At 49.2% G+C, this 21,173-nt stretch overlaps 1 protein-coding gene across 1 annotated transcript; it reads right to left on the reverse strand.

Moving 5' to 3' along the window:
* Window positions 1–12,132: 12,132 nt before the first annotated feature.
* On the reverse strand, window positions 12,133–18,258 carry ZIC4 (Zic family member 4; the record flags this gene model as incomplete). Its single annotated transcript, XM_082288339.1, has 2 exons — window positions 12,133–12,545; window positions 17,052–18,258. The coding sequence occupies 2 exons, from the start codon at window positions 18,256–18,258 to the stop codon at window positions 12,133–12,135; spliced, it is 1,620 nt and encodes a 539-aa protein (XP_082144465.1).
* Window positions 18,259–21,173: the final 2,915 nt, after the last annotated feature.

A 21,173-nucleotide genomic window follows, 5' to 3' on the forward strand; every position in this document is an offset into this window, starting at 1 on the left:
CGCCACCCCGGCCTCCCAGCAGCCGAGACGGGGGGCCGCCAGCTCTCCTCTCCCCGCCCTTCGGCAGCACGCTGTCATTCTTTCCCATCTCTGGAATATGTGTTTTATTACAAATTATTTCATTTGATGAGCAATATTCCCACCGCCCTGAGCAGTCTAAGTGGAAAAAGGTTTACTTGGCGTTGCAAAACAGTTTCAATGATAATAGTTCCAAAAAAAAAAAAAAAAAAAAAAAAAAGTCAACTACGCTCACACAAGAATATTTAGATAAACCCAGAAGGGCTGAACTGGCTTCTACGGACCTGGGCTGAGAGGTTTTCCACCCAAACTAGCCCTCATCTCTGTTTTTTCTTCTAACAGAGACAAGGACCAAGAGATCTCCTATCCCACCATCCCACATCTACTTCCAGGGCAGGTCCTCCCCGTCCAATCCTCACACGGCTGCTTCTGACCACCTTGGATAAAAGACTGGAGATTGTTCAAAACTGGCAAAATGTCTCCTGTAGTTTAGTTCAGTGTATGCCAGGCGACGGAAAGACACTGGCAACCCTTTTTTTTTTCAGGGCGTAAATGATTTCTTACAACACTCGCGGGTTTGTAACTTACAACGAAAGGAGGAAAAAAGGCAGAGACGGCTGGAGGCTGGGCTGGGAGAAGCCCACCGATCCCTGAGTCATAAAAGCGTACAATGAAAGGGCTTTATTGTCTCTCGTTAAGCAGTTCATAAGTGACCCCGTTTATTTCTGAATAGCCATGTTTTGATGACTTATAGTATATGCAAAAACAAACTTTCCCGCGGTGTTTTTTTTTTCTCCGTCATGCTTTTCTTTTCAAACAGCCAGATGATTTTAAAAAGAAAAACACCCAGAAATGATAAATCGCGTCGCATAGCTAATGGCTGGAGGGCGCGTTTACCAATTCATAATCATTTATTCTTGGTGATGTATGACCCTTACTCTTAAATCTCAAAAGCTTCTATTTGAAGGTGTAAATAGCTTTTTCCCCCCTTGCAGTAAACCTTACTGCATTAGCAGTGATTGATCTCCTGTACAATTCGTCCCAGAGTGCTATTTTAGAGGGGGAACACTGGCTTTTGGAGATTAACTGGGGAGTCTGTTACATATTAATGAACCTAGGAGATATACTAACGTTTTGGTAATTTAGTTATTTGTGTCTATAGCTTTCGCCGTTATTTTCTCTTAGACCCCCGCGGTTGTTATACATCGAATTAAAAAGTGGTCCTTCCGCATCATTTTTTCAGTGGCAACTAAATGCCATTTAATGTGAAAAACAAATGTTGACTTGTCTCTTGAAGGAAGTGTGTTTCTTGGCAAGACATCAAAGTGTTTTAAACTGTATTAGAAGGGTTTGTTAGTTTTCTTACCCAGAGCCTACGGTAATGTAGGGAAACAGCCTCTCGGTGGAAGCACCCGTCGGAGGGGGGAGCGGGCGCTGCGCAGTGCTGCACATAGGTGCACGCTCGAGAGGCGGCTTCAGCTGCAGCAGGAATGCACCTCTTCGCTGGGATTACAGCCTTGATTACCGTGCTAATGAATAGGGATGTTAAAGAGTCGTCCGGAAACCCGTCTGTGAGAAGGAGGAGTGAGAAACTCCTAGGTTGGGCTTAGCCTGCAGAGAGAGCAACTTCACTAAAATGCCATTAACCTACTGCTCCTTAGCAGACACTCTGGTAAAGCACCTCGGAGATGTCTGAGAAAGGGCTGAGGTGGAAGCAGGGGGTGGAATCCCTGCTGGGCTCTCGCCTCTGCCCCCGCAGCTGATGCGGGGCTGCGGAGCGGGCAGGGCAGCCTGGAGACGCCCGGCCGGGCACCGCGCACTCGGCGCTGGGGCAGCCGCTGCCCCACTCCTCGGCGGAAAAAATAGTGCCGGGGAGATGCGGGGTGGGGGACAAGGGGGCCCAGAGGTTGTTTTCAGTGGTTCCACTCCCTATTAACTTTGACATCTTTCTCGGATTTATAAATTAGATTTCATTATCCTCGAAGGTCGTTAAAGTAGGCAGCTCAGCTAAGAATTAATGCGTGCAAACCCGCTCGCTACAGCTGGCTTCTCCCTGAGCTGTCTGGTGGGCTCAGGAAGTTGGCGGAGGCTTCAGTCATTCCAGTGGTCAAAGAGAGATACCGGTCCCTTCTGCCCTCCTCCTGCCATTTACCGCCGCTAGAAGGTTGAAATGCGGCTGGCCACCAGCCTGGAGAGAGCAGCGAGCAGATTCCCAAGGCAAATGGACCTGCCCTTATCTTTGAAGGAAACAAACATGTTTCTCCCCCCGCGTCCCGTCCCAAAGTTAAACATTTGTTTAGGACAAACTCGAGAAGCAACAGTCTTTGCGAGAACTTTGTTTTCCCCTTCTCCTTGTGAATAACAAAGTGGTCATAGGCTACTCGGCCAGTTGGCGAGGAGAGAACTTTTGTTTTCTGGGGCGATTTATGTTCTTTATAAATATGTGGTTTGGAAAATAAAAAGAGACTTGAAAACGTTGTTACAATGAAAAAGGACAAATTAGAAGACATTTTCTGTGATCAAAGGAGGAAGAGAAAGCGAGTAGGGGTATTCAAAAAGCTTGACTTATTCACACAACTCCTTTGGAGCCCAGGGGCAACAAGCGTGTCTTACATTGAAAAGGCGGCTCTATTCAGAGTGCAGGTGCGAAGTGGTGTGGCACATTCTGCCACATTATGTAAAGGTTGTTGGAGATTAGTGTTCAGACTTAATAACTAAAGCGCTTGATTTACATTGGAAAAAAGCCCCCTCATCCGTGAAAGCAAAATAATTTAACGCGTGATCATTTCGAGTGCTGCTGATATCCTAATACTTGCATTGTTCTCGGCCAAGTACTAGAGGAGCGCGGATTGATGCTTTTGGGAACCTATCATTTACAGCCACTGAACTCTGCTCAGAACTGAAGGTCTGGAGGGGAGATAAAAGAGGGGCACAAGAGAAAAGTTTCGCATTAGGGGGAAAAAAAAAGAGAGAGAGAGAGAGAGAACAATATAAACGTGACAGTTCTCCTCCTCCCCGCAGAGGACTCCATGCCTCCTGTCCAGTGCCAGGGTGAAGCAGCGTCCAGGTCTACGGAGACGAAAATTGGGCTCAGGTCTCAGGCTCTTCCCTACTCCGCCTTCCCCCGTCGGAGCAGAATTACTTACCTTACTAATTATTCATATTTATGTAAATGTCATTAGTTAATGTAACTTTCTATAAAAAGATAATCAGGCGAGAACGGAGCATAGGTATTACCTTAAGTGCATTGGCTCTGGTTGTTTCATTCATATGTTAATACACGTGATGCAGTCGCGCCAGGCGTGGGGAGGGTGGAGAGGAGGGGAGAGGAGGAAAGCAAGGGAAAGAAATTAAATAATAATAACAAAGCCCCACAAAGGCTTCAAGTTTGCATCGCGGGACCAAGGAACACGATGCCTTCTGATGCGCTGAACAAAGGGAGACCCGGCGCCGTCCCAGCCGCGGCGGCTGTCCGGCCATTCCTGCAACTTTGGGTGGCTTTTTTGTTTGTTTGTGTCCCCTCCTCTCCTAAAGGAGAATTTTATGCTTCAAACCGTTTCGATCTACCCAAATCCTCGTGCCGAGCCTAGTCCCTCAATTCTCGAACGACCCGAATTAAAGTATCTTTGTACGGGACACGCACCAATTAAAATTGCAATACTTTTTTGCATCTCCCTCTTTAGTGTAAGCATTTTAGGGCCATTTCCATAAATTCTCTGCAAGAATAAAGGCTATAATGGGAACAAGGTGAGAAAGCTGTTAACCATTGTTTCAGCAAGAAAAGGTCGTAAGTCAGGCAATTGGTGTCTGACCTGTCAGGATAAGGTATAAAGGCTTTATTCATGCAGTCGCTCACGATTTTCTCAGCTCTCACAAAAGTGTTTTTATGATTCTGTTTTCTTACCTCGTTCCTTAATTAAAAAGCTGAATGATTAGAATAGCACCTGCATAATGTCTGAACGACGCCTGCATACTAATTCGCGAGTCTTTACATCTAGTAATTATAACATAAAATCAGAGATTGAATAAAACAGAAGGATTTTGCCCTTAAAGCCCTGCTAATCCTCTTTTAAAAGAGTCTGCTGAAATAATTCAGAACAGTTTCCGGAAGTTGGATTACCGACTCTTTTTTGACTATTTACAATGAAATGATATTTCACACTTAAAGGACTCTCTGTATTTCTACAACAGGTTTTTTAAGGTGGCCTGTTTTCTAGACAATAACAATCCAGTAATTCCTTTCTTTTCCTACCCGTTTTTTCCCTCTTCCTGCCAGCAAGATCTTCATCTTTATCAAGTATATGCGAGGATTAATCTGTCCTCAGGTAGGGATAACAAAACCTCCCCCCTTGAAACCTCCCTTTGACTCCCCACTCCGGGACTCCCCGTGACGAGGGAAGGGGGAGGGCTGCGGGCGGGCAGCCGAGTTGTGCCCAAGTTCAGATGCACCCTGTTTCCCGGCTGCTCGCGGGAGCAGGCGGTGGAGCAAGGAGCTCACAGTACTTCACTGTTGCCCCCACCCAGGGCAGAGGATAATTTAAGCCAGGAGACACTAGTCAAAAGTTGAAGACTAATTTTTTTGTGTGTCTTCCCGAAACAGTTGGGGTGATGATGGGTGAGTGGTGGAGTCCTCGCTTTTGTCTGTGTTCAGGGAGTGCTGTAGCAGGTATCCTCAGGGGCAGCAGCGAGGCGAGGGAGGCAAGGGGGGCAAGAGGGAGCTGCTGGCAGCGGGCATCGCCGTCCCGGGGGCCTCCCCCAGCCCGGGCGGGCGGCGCAGCCCCGCAGGGCTCAGCCCGGCTCCCGCTGCCGGGGGCTCAGCCCGGCCCCCCCCGGGTGGCTTCCCCGGTCCAGGCAACCCGCAATGACCCGGACACGGGTTTTGAGGCAGTATAGAGCCGATCCTCTAGGTAACACTGACTAGGGGGGGAAAGGAAAAAAAAATCTGCCGGTCTATTAGAGCGTCCTACTTATTTTAGGAAAAAGGTTTCCTTGTAGACCGGGGAGCTCCAGCCCGGCCATGGGGTTGGCTGCCTCATGACGAAGAAGAAGACGAAGCTGATGCGCAATTTTGAAACGCGGGAGCTGGTGCGTGCACCCTCTGCAGCTCTGCTGGGTCTCGGCACCTGATCCAGAGGAGCCAGCCTGGCCTCGGAGCGGGGTGGATCCAAATGTAGAAGAAGTTGAGAATAAAGTCAGCCTCACGGGAAATTGCAGAGGTTTCTCTGAGGTGTTGCCATCATTAGGAACACCATAGTCTGTTGTGCCTTTTTTTTTAACTGTTACGGGGTTGCTTTTGTGTTGACTTTTGTCCTTCCCTGTCCTTTTCCTCCCATAGTGTAATCCTGCAAAAAACTCTAAATCATCTATGAGAAAACGGAGTCAATGTGTCATTCAGCATTAAAAATCTAGGGGCTTTAACTAAAAGCTTTAATTGCTATCCTGGCCCCATTATAACCATGGGAACGACATACTCTGTTGGAAACTCAGAAATGTTACATATCGCTTTAGCAGGCGCTGCCCTTGTTTGTTTACTCTAGCTTACTTTCATTTATATCCCAGGAATATTATTTCATTAGGCTACACACGAAAAGACAAAGGGTGTAAATAAACTAACATATGGCCCAGAGGTTTTAGAGGAGCTGGAGCCGCTTAGCAAGTCATGTGGGTGATACTTGGAATCCGTCTTCTGTCCTTCCCCCGCTCCCTCATAACCTCCTTCTCCCTGTGTTTTCCTTCTACCTTCTCACGATAAGTCACGTTTGTGTCGCAACCGGCTTTGGGACACCAGATGGTTTTTCCTCCGGACTGCAAAAACCTGGGCAGGGCAGGGATGGGGAGAGATGGACGCAGGTCCGTGTGCTTGCGCCTCTACGTGCAGTTGGAAAACTCCCGTTGACATAACAAATGTGTGTGAGGATGTGTGTACACACACACAACAGCTCCGGACACGGTCGCTCTCGGGTGGGGGGCCCGGCCCCGGGAAGGGACGCCGGACCGAGCCGGGCCGTTCCGGGCTGGGCGGCCCCTTGGAGCGGGAGGCTGGCGATGCGCCGAGCAGGGTCGAGCAATCTGGCGCCCACAGAGACACTTGACAACATTTTTTTGTTGTTGTTGTTTTCAATTGTAATCAGTTTCAGGATTTCTCTCCCAAAAAGCCCAGCCGGGGTTGAGCCCCGCTCCCTCCGGGAGGTGTGGGGTGTTTAACCTCACGCTGCACCTCCTTCCCCTCCGCTTCTCCCGGTAAGGTGGCGGAAACGGGTCTCGGTTACTGATTCATATTTCTAATCTTCCTTTCCTGAACATACAATGTGCTTTTGTTAAATGAATGGTCTTTAATTAATGCACTTGCACAATGCAGGGCCTTGCATGGGGATCGATGATAGGAAGCAACAGGGGATGGTTCCCTCCAAAATGGTTTGTCAGCATTGAGAAAGAAAAGGCAATGTCTATAAAAGGGCCACTAATAATGCCCACACGTCTCTCACCATGTTGTCTGAGGGGACATTCCTTCCCTTGTTGACAGTCAAGTGTAATAAGTACATGTCTTCGCTCAATCATTATAGACCATAGAATTGTATTCTTTAATTAGCATGTACTGTTAGCCTTCCTTTCCTTTATGGGCCAGATTTTGTCTTTTACAGACCAGCAAAAATGTTTCCCTTCATTTCTTTTTCTTGAATTCTATTATTTCTTAAATTATTTTCTTCCTTTCTCTCTCTCCCCCTTCATGTAGTCAAATGTATTCCGTATTGACAATATTCTGGCGGCTAAAGCCAACTTTTTGTCATCTCTCTGTGTTAGGCAACTTCTTTCAAGTTTCCTTTTTTTAAAAGGAATCAAGGCAGCGCATGCGCAAGGCGCCCGCCGGGTTCGGGCCGCGGTGTGCCCGAGGCTGCTGCATCCCTCCAAACAGCAAAGCTCGCGTTTGTCATGCGAAGGGAGCTCTGAGCAGGTTCAGGAGCTGAGAAACCCTGGAACATATTAACAGCGGTCAGGAGAATACGCAAGGCAAAGAAGGCTTACTTTCAGATTACTTTAGCTGACGAAAGAATTCCGTCTGTTAAAAAAGAAATAAAATTCCCTAAATCCTCCTAGGAACCTATAAAAAGGTTATACTTCGCTGTGACAGGGTCCCATTCTGGAGGGAGGGAAATTCTTCAAAAGAACACTTACATCCTTCGAAACAACAACCCTTCAGGCGGAGGGGAGCAGCAGCCTCTCAGGGTGGCCCCGGTGAAAACTCAAGCTAATACCTCGAGTGTTGGTGCCCAGCATCCCAGTGTTAGTGTCCCCAGAGTCACACAGTGCCCATGAGGAGCCAGGGTGCCACTGCAGAGGTACCCGGGACACACACCCACCCCCCTGAGGGACAAGGCTCCACCTGAGTGACACTGGGCTCTGTTTCCGCACCCTGCGCCTTGGTCAATGCTTAAAGTATAATTGGTTTGAAGTCTGCGATCTGAAAAATGTTGTCTCAGAAATGAAGCCAAAGAAGGGTTTTGTTTTGTTCTTTTAATGGAAATGCCAACCTAAAACGATTAACATTAAAAGAGGTTAAAGACCAACAGAAAAAACTCTCATTAACACTTGATTGTACACCACATTAATAGTACACAGGTTTGGGGATTTTTTTTCAACTAATATAAAAACCAACAGAAAGAGAAGGTTGATTACACAGTGTTTTAGGAATGACTCGGTGTCATCAGTACAAACACATATTTTAAAAGTGCACATTTGTAAAAATAACCATAGAAATGAAATGTTTATAAATATTTATTGTAAAAAAGATCCAAATATTAAAAATAAATAGTATGTTCAAGCACACAACAGAACATTCCTTCATCGCCAAACATGTGATAAAGAAAAATAAGGATTATAAGAAGTCTGGAAAGAGATACAGCATACCAATATTTTAAGTGTTTTTCTGCGAGCTACATTTTTCAGAGGCTTCCTCTCTGTACAGTTCACAAAGAATGTATTAGATTTTCCCATAAATATGACAAGACCAAAAAATAATAACAGTAATAATAGTAATACCCACTCCACTCTAATTTGACTCTGTCTTTACTCAGAAAAAGTCCCATTAAATTAATGGTTTGTCTTAGAATGGCCGGATTGGGCTTAGATAATTCTATAACAACTAAAACAGAAGTACACTGGTGAGTTACACCTTCAAGGAATTCATATTCCGAACAGGGCATTGCATGATCTCCAATGAGAAACTACTAAATAAAATTTGATCAGGGAATCGTTTCAGTACAACACCGTTATGTTTATAAAATGAAGATACAAAAGGGATGCAGTTCGACTATCCTTACACGTACGGACAATAAAACATGAGAGCATATGGAAGCCATCACTTTGAATGCGTTAACAACTTCGATACATTGCAGTATATACATGCTTGATAGGTATTCGGACTGTTAAATGATCAAAGATTTTACTCTATGTCTATGCTCTTGCTTTCACTCTACTGGAAAGAAAACATTTTTTGGTCACATAGTGGTGTTAATTAAACCCAACATATCTGCCTTCACCCAAGAATCGCATTCTGCGCAGAGTGTGTTTAGGAATAATTTATTAGACGGAAAAGTTTGGAGGATGAAATGCAAAAACAATGGACATAATTTCAACTTTCGAACTGTAAGGTCATACAGACATCTATGGACATCTGTACACAGTCAGGGTTTCACGCAGACACAGTCACATATATCCAGATGTATGTCTATACACAAGATTCGATAGTTTGGTATTTTCTGCACCCTCTGGGCCCCTAAAGTTATCTTTAAAAGTTTGATTTTATCTCTTTAGAAACGGTTTAAAGCTAACGGGCAGGGTGAGTTTGACAGAGAGGAGAACAAATCGCTGACAAAGAACCTTTTACGTTTCATCAGCGTTGTTAGGACGACGACCAGGAATTTCTCAGATAATAACTCCCACTTCAAAGATTTCTCAGCTCAATAGAAATTGGACCATCCTTTTTATTCAACCACAAGGGCTGGCACTAAAGACGACTCAACTGTTTGAATTTTTTTCCCCCGTGTTTATTTTTCCCCTATTCACTAGGGTACTTGGATAAAATAAACAACAAGACAATTACTGGAACATGGACTTCTAACTTTCCCGGGCCCACGGCCCAGCGCCCATGGCCCCGGCCATGCGGGTGTCAAGTTCCCCCGCACCGCGGAGCCTCCGCTCGCTGCCGCGCAGCGACAGCAGGACCGGGCGGAGTGGGAAGAGGGGTACGGGCATCTCCCCCCGGACCTCACCCTGCTTTCCAGGTCCTGGAGGACTTCCATCGGGACACCTGCACCCTGAGACAGAGGCAGCCCAAGGAAGGGGATCTTCCAGCCCCCATCCTATCTTCCCCTCCCAACTTGGTGGGGAGGAAAGCGAAGCAATTCTCAGGCTTTGTGGACAGTTTTGCTGCTAGAAGCTGGTCAGAAAGGCTGGGGACTGCGGGCGGGAGCTCCCGCCGAGCTTGGGGGCTGGCAGACCCTTACTTTGGGGAGAAGGAGAGCGGGGCTACAGCTTCAGAACTGAGCCCGCCTCGGGGGGAGGGCGAAGCCCAGCAAAACCCAGCTCTGCCGAAGTGCATTAGGTGGAGGAAGTCTATCTCTAGCGGGGAGCAGATTGAGTGTATTAAGCTAGCATGAAACCAAAGGTCAGTGCAAATGTATCTTAATAGACTGTCTCAAATGGAGTGTGCCTCCTTTGAAGGCCGCTTGCTATTGCTCTCCTCATTACCATAGCGATCCTAACGTGGCATGCTGATGCACCATAAAACTCACACTTTCAACCCCAAAATCAGGCCCTTTGAACAACCCGAGCTTGATTAGACCTTTCTCCTTTTCTTTCCCCCCTTAAAAACCATTTCCTTGCCTTTAGAAACTCGCCCTCAAATCCCAAATGCATTCTCTGATCCTGGCAGAAAGCAGAAACAAAAGTGAGCTGAGGCGACAGTTCAAGCAGGCCTTTTCTTCCTGACAGTCTTATCCATTTTTATTATGGTCTGGAACAAGTGCCCTGTTCGCGTGGGTTTTGTTTACCGGAAATTAAATGAAAATGATTTAGTTCGCGTCAAACAAAAATATATACTTGTATACACAAGAAAAAGGGCCTGTTAGACGTAAATATTATGTCCTTAATGAAAAGACTGGACGGGCTCCAGACTTCGCCTTTCACTATTTAAGTATGACTTGCCTATTGCCATAGAAATCCTAACTTACCATGAAGATTCACCGTTGTGAAGAAATACTTCTTTGTGCGAGCTTGCTTTGATGTCTAAGGCATAAGATTCAGGCTTTCAGCTGTGTCTGTCTAGATTACCTTGAGAGCAACGGGGTAGACATCTGTAACAAGCAAATGAAAAATTAAAGGTGATTAGCCTGCACATCCAAATACTTCTGCAAATAGAGAAATAAAGAAATAAACAGATCTCAGGACATGATGGAAACATCTTCCCTATCCGCATCTGGCTTCTGCACTTCTCGATTTCCATGACACAAGTTTCGGGGGCTAGAGAGGGGCACAACTCTCCCCTGTTTAGGCTCCTCTTTCCCACATTGCTCTCACCTAGCTGATTCCCTAAGTGTATTCCCGGTAGAGACATGCTGTTGTCACTATCCGTGGTGTTTAAATACAGAAGTTGTTGCGCTTGGGCGAATGAATAAAGAAATGCTGACTTGGTGCCTTGGGAGAAAAATACAGATGTATAAGTAAGGAAAGCATTGGGCATTGGGGTGTTTTTAGTCACTGACCAGCTATTTATTTTCATGTAGCTTTTTATTTGTAAGTATCAACATACACGTGTGTATGTGCGTGTGTGTTCAGTTGTACACACACAGTACCCCAGTCACCTGGGTACGGAGGTGATCTGTCAGACACGAGAGGATGCAGTTACAGCAGCCTTCTGTCTGCTCTCCGCAAGCCATTGAAACCCCTTCCAGCAGCCCATGCTATTTATTTGCCTATACTATCTGGTATTCTTAAACATCATTAAAGTAATTAAAAAGACACCATTCGGTAGTTTCAAGCTACCCCAGTGGAGAGGTTTGTTTATTTATTTGGGGGTTTGTTTATTTTTTACCCCCCTCCCTTCTTTCTCTGAACCAGTGCAGTGAACCCTGTAGGTTTGAGACTCTGGGACAGGATGGGGATGCTAAAGCCGCGTTGTGGGAGCAGTTCATTTCTCCTCGGGGCTGTTCGAAGGGCAGAGCCGTGGAGCATCGGCCCCAGGTCTCGGCACTGCCCGGGGCTGCCCGGCCCCCGCCCTGGCAGTGACGTCAGAGAATGGTCTCCCCCCCACCCGGTCAGAACCGCCCCCCCGGGAGCTTCGGCGCCCACAGTTCAACAGGAGCCGCACTCTGGGTGGGAACGGGCATGTTTAGGTATTAGGAGTCATTACCAGTGGGAGCTAAAATGGACAGTCAATCATCGCACCCCCCTGGGCCTTTCTTTATTAGCGACTACTGGGTGGGGGGATGAAATATATATATATGTATTTATACACAGAAAGAGGGAAAAGTAAGGAGATTCTTTACAGAAACGTCCATCGAACGGGTTATTAATCAAAAAATTTAATGGATCCATTTTGTACAAATTGGTAACAAATAATAGTTTATATATATATATTTCTTAAAAAAAACACACTCTCACAGAAAATCGTGGGCAAACAGAACAGTGCAGCACACAGTACTGTTGACAAGAGAAAATCTGTACAGAGAAAATCTGTATGAAATCACTGAAGGGAAGGGGAAAGGAAAAGGGGAAGAGGAAGGGGAAGGGAAAGGAAGGGAAGGAAAGGGAAAAGGACAGGGATAAGGAAAGGGAATGCAAATCAGTTGGCGTGTAAACAGACCGGAGCAAGGCGGTCAGAGTGCGGGTGTGTGGCACGGCGGGAGGAGGCGGCAGCGCCCCGGCCGAGGCGAGCGCAGCCCTCCCGTGTGCGCGGTGCTGGGGGCGCAGGCAGGGCCCACCCGCGCGCTCCGCAGCATCTCTCCCTCCGCCAAGCGCCTCTCGCCGCCGCTCTCGCTCGGCTTCCCCGTGCCCGGCGCGGCGCTCCCTGCGCCGGCCGGGCCGGGCCGGGCCGGCCGCCACCGCCCCCGGCGCGCCCTAGCAGCGGGGCCGCGGCTCGGCGGGGAGGCGCGGAGGCGGGGAGGCGCCGGGGGGGCCGCGGGGCCCTGCGCCTTGACACACGTACCATTCGCTCAGGTTGGCGGCGGGCTGCGCGGGCGCGGAGGGCTCAGCGTGGGAGCAGGAGGCGGGGGGCTCCCGGCCGGAGTCCGAGGAGGGGGACACCAAGGAGGGCGTGGAGGACTCGTAGCCGGAGCTGGGAGGAGGGGATTTGCAGTGCACTTTCATGTGTTTTCTCAGGGAGCTGGGGTGGGTGTAGGACTTGTCGCAGCCTCTCACTTTGCAGTTGTAGGGCTTGTCGCTGGTGTGGACATGCGAGTGCTTCTTCCTGTCGCTGCTGTTGGCGAAGCGCCTGTCACAGCCCTCGAATTCACATTTGAACGGCTTCTCCCCTGCAGGAGGCAATGGGCGAGCACAGCCATTAGCGGCGGCGGCGGGGCCGGGAGCAGCGCATCCCGCATCCCCTCCAGCCCACAGCCTCCCCGAACCCCTCTCTCCGGCCCTGACACGACTCCTCTCCCCGCTGCATCTCTCACTAGCCCTGCCCTTCCCCGCGGGTCCCGCCGAGCATCCCCCGGAGCCGTCGCTCCGTTCCCACCCGGATGCGCGGCCGGCTCTGCACGCGGAGCACCCGGCCAGGCCAGCTTCTCCTTCTCTTTCCCCTGCCCTGTGTATGTGTCATCGTGGGGGTTTGTGCAAAAGACAAAGCTCCGAAACAAGGAAAACTTAGAGGAGAACTGCTCGTTCCGAGCAAACCTGTGCTGTCCCCGCAGACTCCGAAGTCCTGCAGAAAGAGCGGTCAGTGATTTATCCCTTCGAAGGCTTTTATGTTAAATACATTTCTCACAGTCCCCCAGGTGCACGTGGAAATGTTTCTCATAACCTGGCCAGATCATATTTTATCCACATCATACTTGCACTGATTACAACGCCATGGAAGATCCACATCCCTTTCCTTTCCCCGCTTCCCAGCTTGCTGATACCATGTGCTAAAGAATGAAATACTTCAGAAATACATTGATTGTGGGGGCAAAACGATAAAGATTCAGCAGAAGGATGACTAGGCCAGTGCACGGCACTGTCGGGAGGGTAGGATTCCCTTTTCATTTCAACCTACACAGTCATTGAAGGAATTGCAATCGGGATTAAATTGTCTGATCATATAATAAGTGATGTTACGCATAATAGAAATACAGTCGTGTTGCGGGAGTCGTGTGAAAGTTTAACCTCGGATCGTGTGGACCTGGCATAGTAGACGATACACAGGAGGTTTTCAAGGAAACATGCCACAGCCAGCTTCAGGATGAAATGCGGACGGCATTATTGTTGCTGACAATAGCAAACTGCAAAAGCCTGCTTGCCAAGGGGTACCCAAGTCCTGCACCAACAGACTATGAAAATAACCTCCTCATCCATCAAAAGTCAAAAAGTATCAGGGCTGAGAGGACTCCACAAAATTACATGGCCTAACCTTAACGTGAAGTGCAAACAAAGCAACTGCGTTCACCATCATGGCGTATGTGGCCCGAAAGGACTTCCAATATTTGGTTTTGTGTGTTTGTTTTGGTTTGGTTTTTTAATTTCTTGGGTTGTGCATTTGTGGTTGACGTTTTTATTTTTTTCCCTCTCAATTCGTCATGATTAAATTTAGGAGAGACTCAGCCTACGCTGGGCTCGGCTGCGAGCAGAGGCAAATAAAGGAAGGCATTCCAAATATTTCACATGAATGCACTTTATGCAAGGTGGGTGCAAAAAGCTCATGGCTCCGCGTTTAATGTATGTCCTTTCCTCACTGTAATACTCAGTGCGGAGCACTGGCATCCTGCACCGCTAACATTTGCACAGAGAATGGGTAAATACCTGGCTTTGGAGGGAAGGGATGGAAGAGGTTAAAAATAAGGTCTCTCACAAAACGATGCGGATTCTGTAACCAAATACTGTCGACATACAGAGGTGCATATGCATAGACACACGCCCGCCTATAATCTAATTAGAGTTCCACGTAAGGAAATAATTTGACCTTCAGCATCTAAGTTGAGACAACAAATCAAGGGTATTAGTGTAGTACAAGCAAGCAGTAAGTTAGGAGACCCCAGGGAAAGCCATCCTCATAAGCACTGCTTGTGCAAAGTGAGTTCCATTCAGGTAAAAGCAGGCTGCGCCGCACTGCGCTTTGCCGAGTTGAAAAATGTTCAACTTCGCTTAACCCCCCTGAAAGAGCCACTGAAAGGTCCGTCCGTGCAGCCGGGTTTCAAGTGGGAAGAGGGCAGCATTTTCTCAGCTGCCCGGGTTGCATTCCATGAACGCCTCAATAAAGAGGAGCCATCCGAGCCATTTGCAAGTATTCCTTTCGCGAGAGCAGGTTTTCTTACGCGGAAATCCCTGCCCGGCAGGGAGAGGACACTGCGCCGGTCCCGGCTGCCGCAGCCTGGGCACGGAGCCGCAGCCACGCACAAAGTTCCGCGGGCGATGGAGACTCAACCGCCATTTTACCCCCACACTTGTAGCTGGGGAAAAGTGTTCAGTGAAATTCAGCTTGGAATTTGTGGCATAATCCCCCGTCTCCGGGAGTGGATTAAGGTATTTGCCAACTTCTCCGGGTGAGTGGTGGTGGGGGGAAGCCGGAGCTGACGGCTCCCGGGCTGCGGGCGAGGCGCGGGGGTGGCGGGGGCCGGAGGGAGGGAGCGGGGCTCCGTCCCACGCCTCGCACTATTGTTCCTGGCCCTCAGGAAAGGCGGTGAAGTGATCCCAGCCCGTCATGCTCGTCCCGTTGCCGCCGCCTTAACGGCCTTATCCTCCAACCTGGAAAACTCGTACATCGCCAGATATCCCTCTGCCTGCTCCCCAGCCTCGGAGAAATCAGAAGTCATTAATATTTAAGGAGGCAATAATTTTCCTGTTGAATCTAGAACTGTCTTCATGAATAATTCGTAGTGAGTTCTATTAGGGTTTCAGAAACATTGCGTTTTTGACAACTTCTGGGTGTTTAATAGAAACGGTGGAACCATAAAGGCCCTGCAGGAGTTTGCACAATATAGCAATTAATCACCGAGAAAGTTAAAGCCAAAAGTACAGACGCGCCGAATGGTGTTTAATAAACGCAAATCTCCGCTCTCGGGTTTGCCCTGAACCTGCATCTCCGATGTAGGTCAGTTTTCCCAAGAATTTAACCATTTTCTGCTTCAGAGACTTCAAACAGTGAGGCCGTTAAAGAGCAGTAAAAGTTTGTTTACTTAAGAAAAACACTGTCATTAAGAGATGAGCTCTCCCGGTTAATGGCTGTACCTGTGCTGATCCAACAAGGAACTGGCTGGGATACAAGTTACGTGACCCGGGGATACCCCTTTTTCGAGGAAAAAGAGGGCCAAGAAGGCAGCCGAGAAACACAACTATGCTGTCTTCCACCTCCTCCCCCCCACCCCCCCGCCCCGCACACAGACTTGCTCCTCATAGAGCGATGGAAAAATAATGAGGTGACGAGTGACGGTCGCTGTAAAATCTCAGTGCTATGTTTAGACGATAGCGATACGAAATTAGTGTATGTTCTGCATATTATATCACGTCGCGCTCTACCATAAAAAATGCAACTCCTGGAAGGTCAAGCTCTGCACCGAGCATGGGGGAAGGGGAGTTTTATGAACTGGAAGGCGAAAAAAATCGTTTGGCTGTAAGCAGATCTTACAATAGGATTATGTAGTTTCCCTCGCAGTGCATAAGGCTGTACAGAAGGGGGTGGGAGGTGGAAAACCTTACACTGGAACAGATTAAATTTTCCAAAAAGGGCTTATTTCTTATCTTCTTCTTTAGAGAAGAACCCCCCGCCCCCCCCCCCAAAAAAAAAAAAAAAAAACAAAAACCAAAAAAAAAAACCCAAAAAAAACCCCAACCAACCAAACAAAAAAAAAACCCAAACAAAAAAAAACCACCAAAACCCCCCGAAAGCCAGCGCTATAGACTACAAACACCGGCTGCTAAACTAATTAATACAACTTCACAAGCTGCTCCTGGAAGTGTGAAAACTTTCTACGTGCAATTTCATTAATTATAAATGCTTTCCTGGCCGGAAGAGTTCAAACGTAGTTTTGCAAGATCGTCCATCGTGTTACTTTATTTTCTGTTAACTAGAACTAACAGATGTTTCTGACACATGTCCCAATTTCGCCTACCAGATCTGCAAATGACATTTCAGAATGTACAGGCCGAAACAATACAAGGGTTTCTTTTCTTTCTTTTCTTATTCTTTTTTTTTTTTTTTCCCTCACGAGAATCAGAACTTGCAGCTCCCCATATTTGCGAATGCAGAAAGTGGTTGGAAGGCAATGCTCATTAAAAATGTCAGTGTTATTCAGATCAAACATTTGAAACTCCCTCTGCCCAAAACAGAACTGTTGAACGAAAAGGTCGCAGCTGTGTTATTCTCACAATGTTCGAGCAGCAGCATCTCAGCGACATCAGTCAAAACTGACTAGACAAGTTGTAACTTCCATTGTTCACTTTTAATTTGTGAGCTTGCACAATGATTTCATTTTTTTCCCCCGACTACTTTAAATCGAAAAAAAATATCCTTGCCTGTGTGAATTAGCAGAAATAGTCGCTGTATCACTCGATATTTACACACACCTACCCACATAAACACTCCAGCAGGCTCTCAGCACAACCAGAAAAAAATATGGACGAGAATTCTGAGATTTGCTCTTGCTCTCCCCTTCCCCCCACCCTTTCCTCCCCCTTCTCCAAACGGTAAAGAAACAAACAAATCTGAGAATTTATTTTCCAGAAGTACTTGGCGTGCATTCAATAACAACCCAAAGGATACATTAAAAAAAAAAAAAAAAAAAAGCAAAACAGTACGCTGAAAAACAGAGAGAAAGAGAGTAAAGAGAGCTTTACATACTGACCTGTATGAGTTCTTTTGTGTATTTTGAGATTCTCTGATCTGGCAAACACTTTGCCACAGCCTGGGAAAGGGCAGGGGAAAGGTTTTTCACCTGTGTGGACTCTGATGTGATTTACAAGTTTATATTTGGCCTTGAAAGGTTTCCCTTCTCTTGGACACTCTTCCCAGAAACATATGTGATTGGACTGCTCGGGTCCTCCAACGTGCTCCACCGTGACATGAGTCACCAGCTCGTGCATCGTGCTGAAAGTTTTCGAGCATAATTTTTTGGGAGTCTGGTCCAACTCAATCCACTTACAGATGAGTTCCTGTTTGATGGGCTGCCTCATGTAACGAAAGAAGGCACCCGGGCCGTGGTGTGGAGCCAGGTTCACGTTCAGATTCATACCACCGTAGTTATGAAGCGAAGAAGCAGCAAAATGATCTGTCCTGGAGGCTGGTACTTGAGTGAAATGTTCAGACCTGGCGTACATTTCTCCAGGTAACCCCAGTCTGAGCTGTCCGTTTAGATGGCCACCTGGAGCTGCATGGGGAGGCTGCTCATGGAGTCCAGTGAACAGAGAGGGATTCCCAGCTTCTGAGTGGTGGTGCTGGTGACCATGGTGTCCGGGGTAGCTACCTGTTGTTGAGACAAACAGTCCGTGGTGAGAACTTGCAGCGGGGTGCTGCTCGGTCAGCCCTGTCATGAGTGGGACCGGCAGGTCTCTGCATATGAAGAAGTCCCTACCTGCTGCCAGAGCCTGGGCTGGGTGAGAGACGGGGTAAGGGGCTGCTGGTGACTGCGCCGGGCCAAACGCTGCCGTTTGACTAGAGACCACCTCGGCTTGGCCTGCCATATGATGATGATGATGATGATGATGATGGTGGTGGTGATGGTGGAGCTGGTGGTGGGGATGAGGGGCAGGGCTGATCTTAAGGGCCGCGGGGTGATGCTGAGGAGGAGGATGAGGAGGAGGATGGTGGCGGTGCCCCATGTGTTCTGGCCGGAGCTGCTGCGGCCCGAGGCGGGACTCGGCGGCGTGTTCCCCCGGCTGCGTGGGCGCCGTGGTGTGGGGGTGCCCGGCGAAGCCCGGGAAGCCTGTCATGCTCTGAGGGGGGTGGTGATGGTGGCGAGGAGCCCCCGCCAAGTCTACTAATCTCAGCGCCGTGTTCCGCCTGGAGAGAGCAGCAGGGTCCATCACTGGGATCCCCAGAGCATCCACGCTCATTAGCTTCTAACGCTAAAAAGTCACCTGACAGCGGGAGGAGAAAGACACAGGGCGGCGGGGGGAGTGGGGGGGTGGGGTGGGGAGCGGGGGAAACAACTTTTTTTTTTTTTTCTTCTTCTTTCTCCGAAAATAAAAAAGTTTCCCGGTCCCGCAGCCCTGGCGGCGGGACGCACGGGCGGCTGTGCCAGCGGGTGGGCTCGGGGGGCCGGCGGGAGGCTTTGTCGGCGGCCGGGGCGGTCCCGCGGCGCGGCCCGTCCTGCCCGGGGCCGAGGGGGCCCTCGCGGCGCGGCGGGACCGGACGGGCCGCGCTCCGGCCGCGGCGCTGCCCCGCCGGCCACACAATCGCCGCGCGCGCCCATTGGCTGCCGCCGCGATGACGTCACAGCGACAGATCCCGCCGCCGCCTGCAAGGGAGATCGCCGGTGCGGCGGGGGGCGCGCGGGGACGCGCTGCGCATGCGCCGCTGCCGCCGCGCAGACCCTTCCCCCGGCGCCCCCTCCGCGGCCCGGCCCGGCCCGGCCCGGCCCGGGGGCCTCTGCCCGGGGTCCGCCCGGGGCTGGGCACGGCCGGGCTTCCGTCTGCGGCCGGGGAACAAAGCCTCGGCGGGAGTCTAGGGCATCGCCGCGGCCTCCCGCCCTCGCCTCTTTCCGTTCCCTCTGCCCTGCCCTGAGACACGGGGCAGCTGCGGGGTTCGCCGCCGGGAGAGCACTGACAGCCCCGCCGGTGCCCGCCGCCCGGCCAGAGCAGCAGGAGTCGGAGCGGTCCCGGTCCCGGTGCCGGTCCTGCCGGCGGGTCCTCGGCACTTGTTGCCAGCGCTGGGAGAGGGTCCTTGCCCGACAGAAGCCGCGGCCGGAGCCGCACCGGCCACTCTCTGGCCAGGCGTGTTCGTCCCGGGGCTCGGGCTTCCTCCCCGGTGCCTGAACCCGGACAAAGGATCCCTGGGAGACTCCCCGTCCCCTTCCCCCTCCTCTGACAAGTTTCAGCAGTTGTCTGATTACTGGCCACCGAAGCAATGCGAGAAATTGTGATGTTCAGGCTGAATCTGAATGTTTAACCCAGAAGAGGGAGTCTCTCCCTTTCCCTCTCTCACTTTCTCTCACGCACACTTACAGGGCAGTTGCACGTAAAATCCCCGTCCTTGGCTTGAAGGAAAAGCATTGCAAAACATTCATAACGGACTCGGTTCTGATGATTCTCACCTGAAGGAAATAACATGGTCTGCAGGGTTTTGCGTGCTAGTAGTGGAAGCGTGGTTTTGGGTTTCGGCTGGATACACTGAGGCCTTACAGGTTTAGGAAAGTTTAGGGCTTCAGCACAGGAGGAAGTATCTGCTTAAGTTTTTAAGAAGGGGACTGTGAACTTAAAAGGAGTAAATGAAACATGGGAAAAGATTCTTCTGCTTCAAGAAAGAAAAACACGTCTTTAAATATCTCCCCATCGAATTACTACAGTACTTGGATCCTGACACAAAAACGGCTGCACCAATAACCTCACAGTCCTATGAAATACAGCAATGATTCATTCTCTACCCATCCTGTCAAACTCTCATCATTTTAATACATTGACTCGCTGTTAACTTGCCAGTGGATTCTTTACCAGATGCATGTCAGGTAAAGCTCTCAGCGTAGAATTTTGTGTTTCCATAAGAATTTAGCAGTGTTGGCAATGATTAGGCTTTATGTGAAGTAGTAAATCAAGAAACTATTTGGCAATGGCAATCCAGCTACTTTCATAACAGAAGCTATGAGCCAATGATTGAAAACCATAAGATTAAAGTTTAGGACATACATACCCGCATAGGGGACATCTTTGTCCCAGCTCTGCATATTCTGGGTTGGCTTTGATTACATATTTTGTGTCTGCTTGCATTTACCACACTTCCACTGTAACACTAGGCTGACACTCAGGTAGCAAGCTATAGATACATCCTTGCGCACATCTTTCTGAGTGGTGATGATGAAAAGTGACAAATGATGCAATTAGCTCCCCAACCTTACATAACATGTTTACACAGGCATTTTAAACCACACACCATCCTCACAATATCTCAACTTTCAAGTCTACTTGCTCTACGAAATGGATTTGACAGTCCTATTCATGACCATCTCAATAGGAGTGCACAGAAGAGACAAACGTTAGGAAGTATGAATCTGTTACTTACAAATGCACTGAGACTGTGAATCCCAAATAAAGCTGCTTTCCTCATACCTCCTTAAAACACTGCATCTCTACATACTTGTTATCCGTCAATTCTGACAATTCTCAGTCAAGGGAGAAAACATCTGGAACAGTTTGTCAATTAAAAAAAATGTCATAACCAGTTTGCCCTAAGTTCATTTCAAATGTTGTGATGGTTTCTTGCCAGACACTCATGGCTCTCAGCTTGCCCCTCACTCAGGGCTGTCTCTCACACCCTTTTCCAGGCAGCGCATGAGAGCCTGGCCCTCGGTGTCCCTCACTGTTAGGTGAGGTTGTTGTGAGCCCCGGTTGCGTGCGTGGGGGGAGCGGGGCGGGGGCGGGCGGGGGCTGCCACATGACTGCGGGGAGGCGGAGAAACGGGGAAGAGGAGGGAAGCGGGCCCAGACCCGGACGGGCTCCGCGCATCTCCCACAATATTTTGAAAACTTGAACGCCTGTTTGTGCAGCCCTTTGTCAGCTCGAGCCCATGCTGCTGCCACTCGAGAGGTGACCGAGGTCTCCTGCTTCTTGGCAGCGGCCTGAGCCCTGATTGACCAGACACGCCGGGCTCTCGGCAAACTCTCAAATGTGTCAACATCAGCTTCTGCAGGGCCAACAAACTGACAGCTTGATCCTGAGTACGAATTTTCCTGTGGCTGCTGTGCGTCCGCGACCGCGTCCTCAGCCCCGGCCCCAAAGTTAGCCCTAGATGGAGGGTTGTTCTGAAGAGGTGACAT

Source organism: Coloeus monedula (assembly GCF_965178545.1).
Source record: "Coloeus monedula genome assembly, chromosome: 10".
NCBI lineage: Eukaryota > Metazoa > Chordata > Aves > Passeriformes > Corvidae > Coloeus > Coloeus monedula.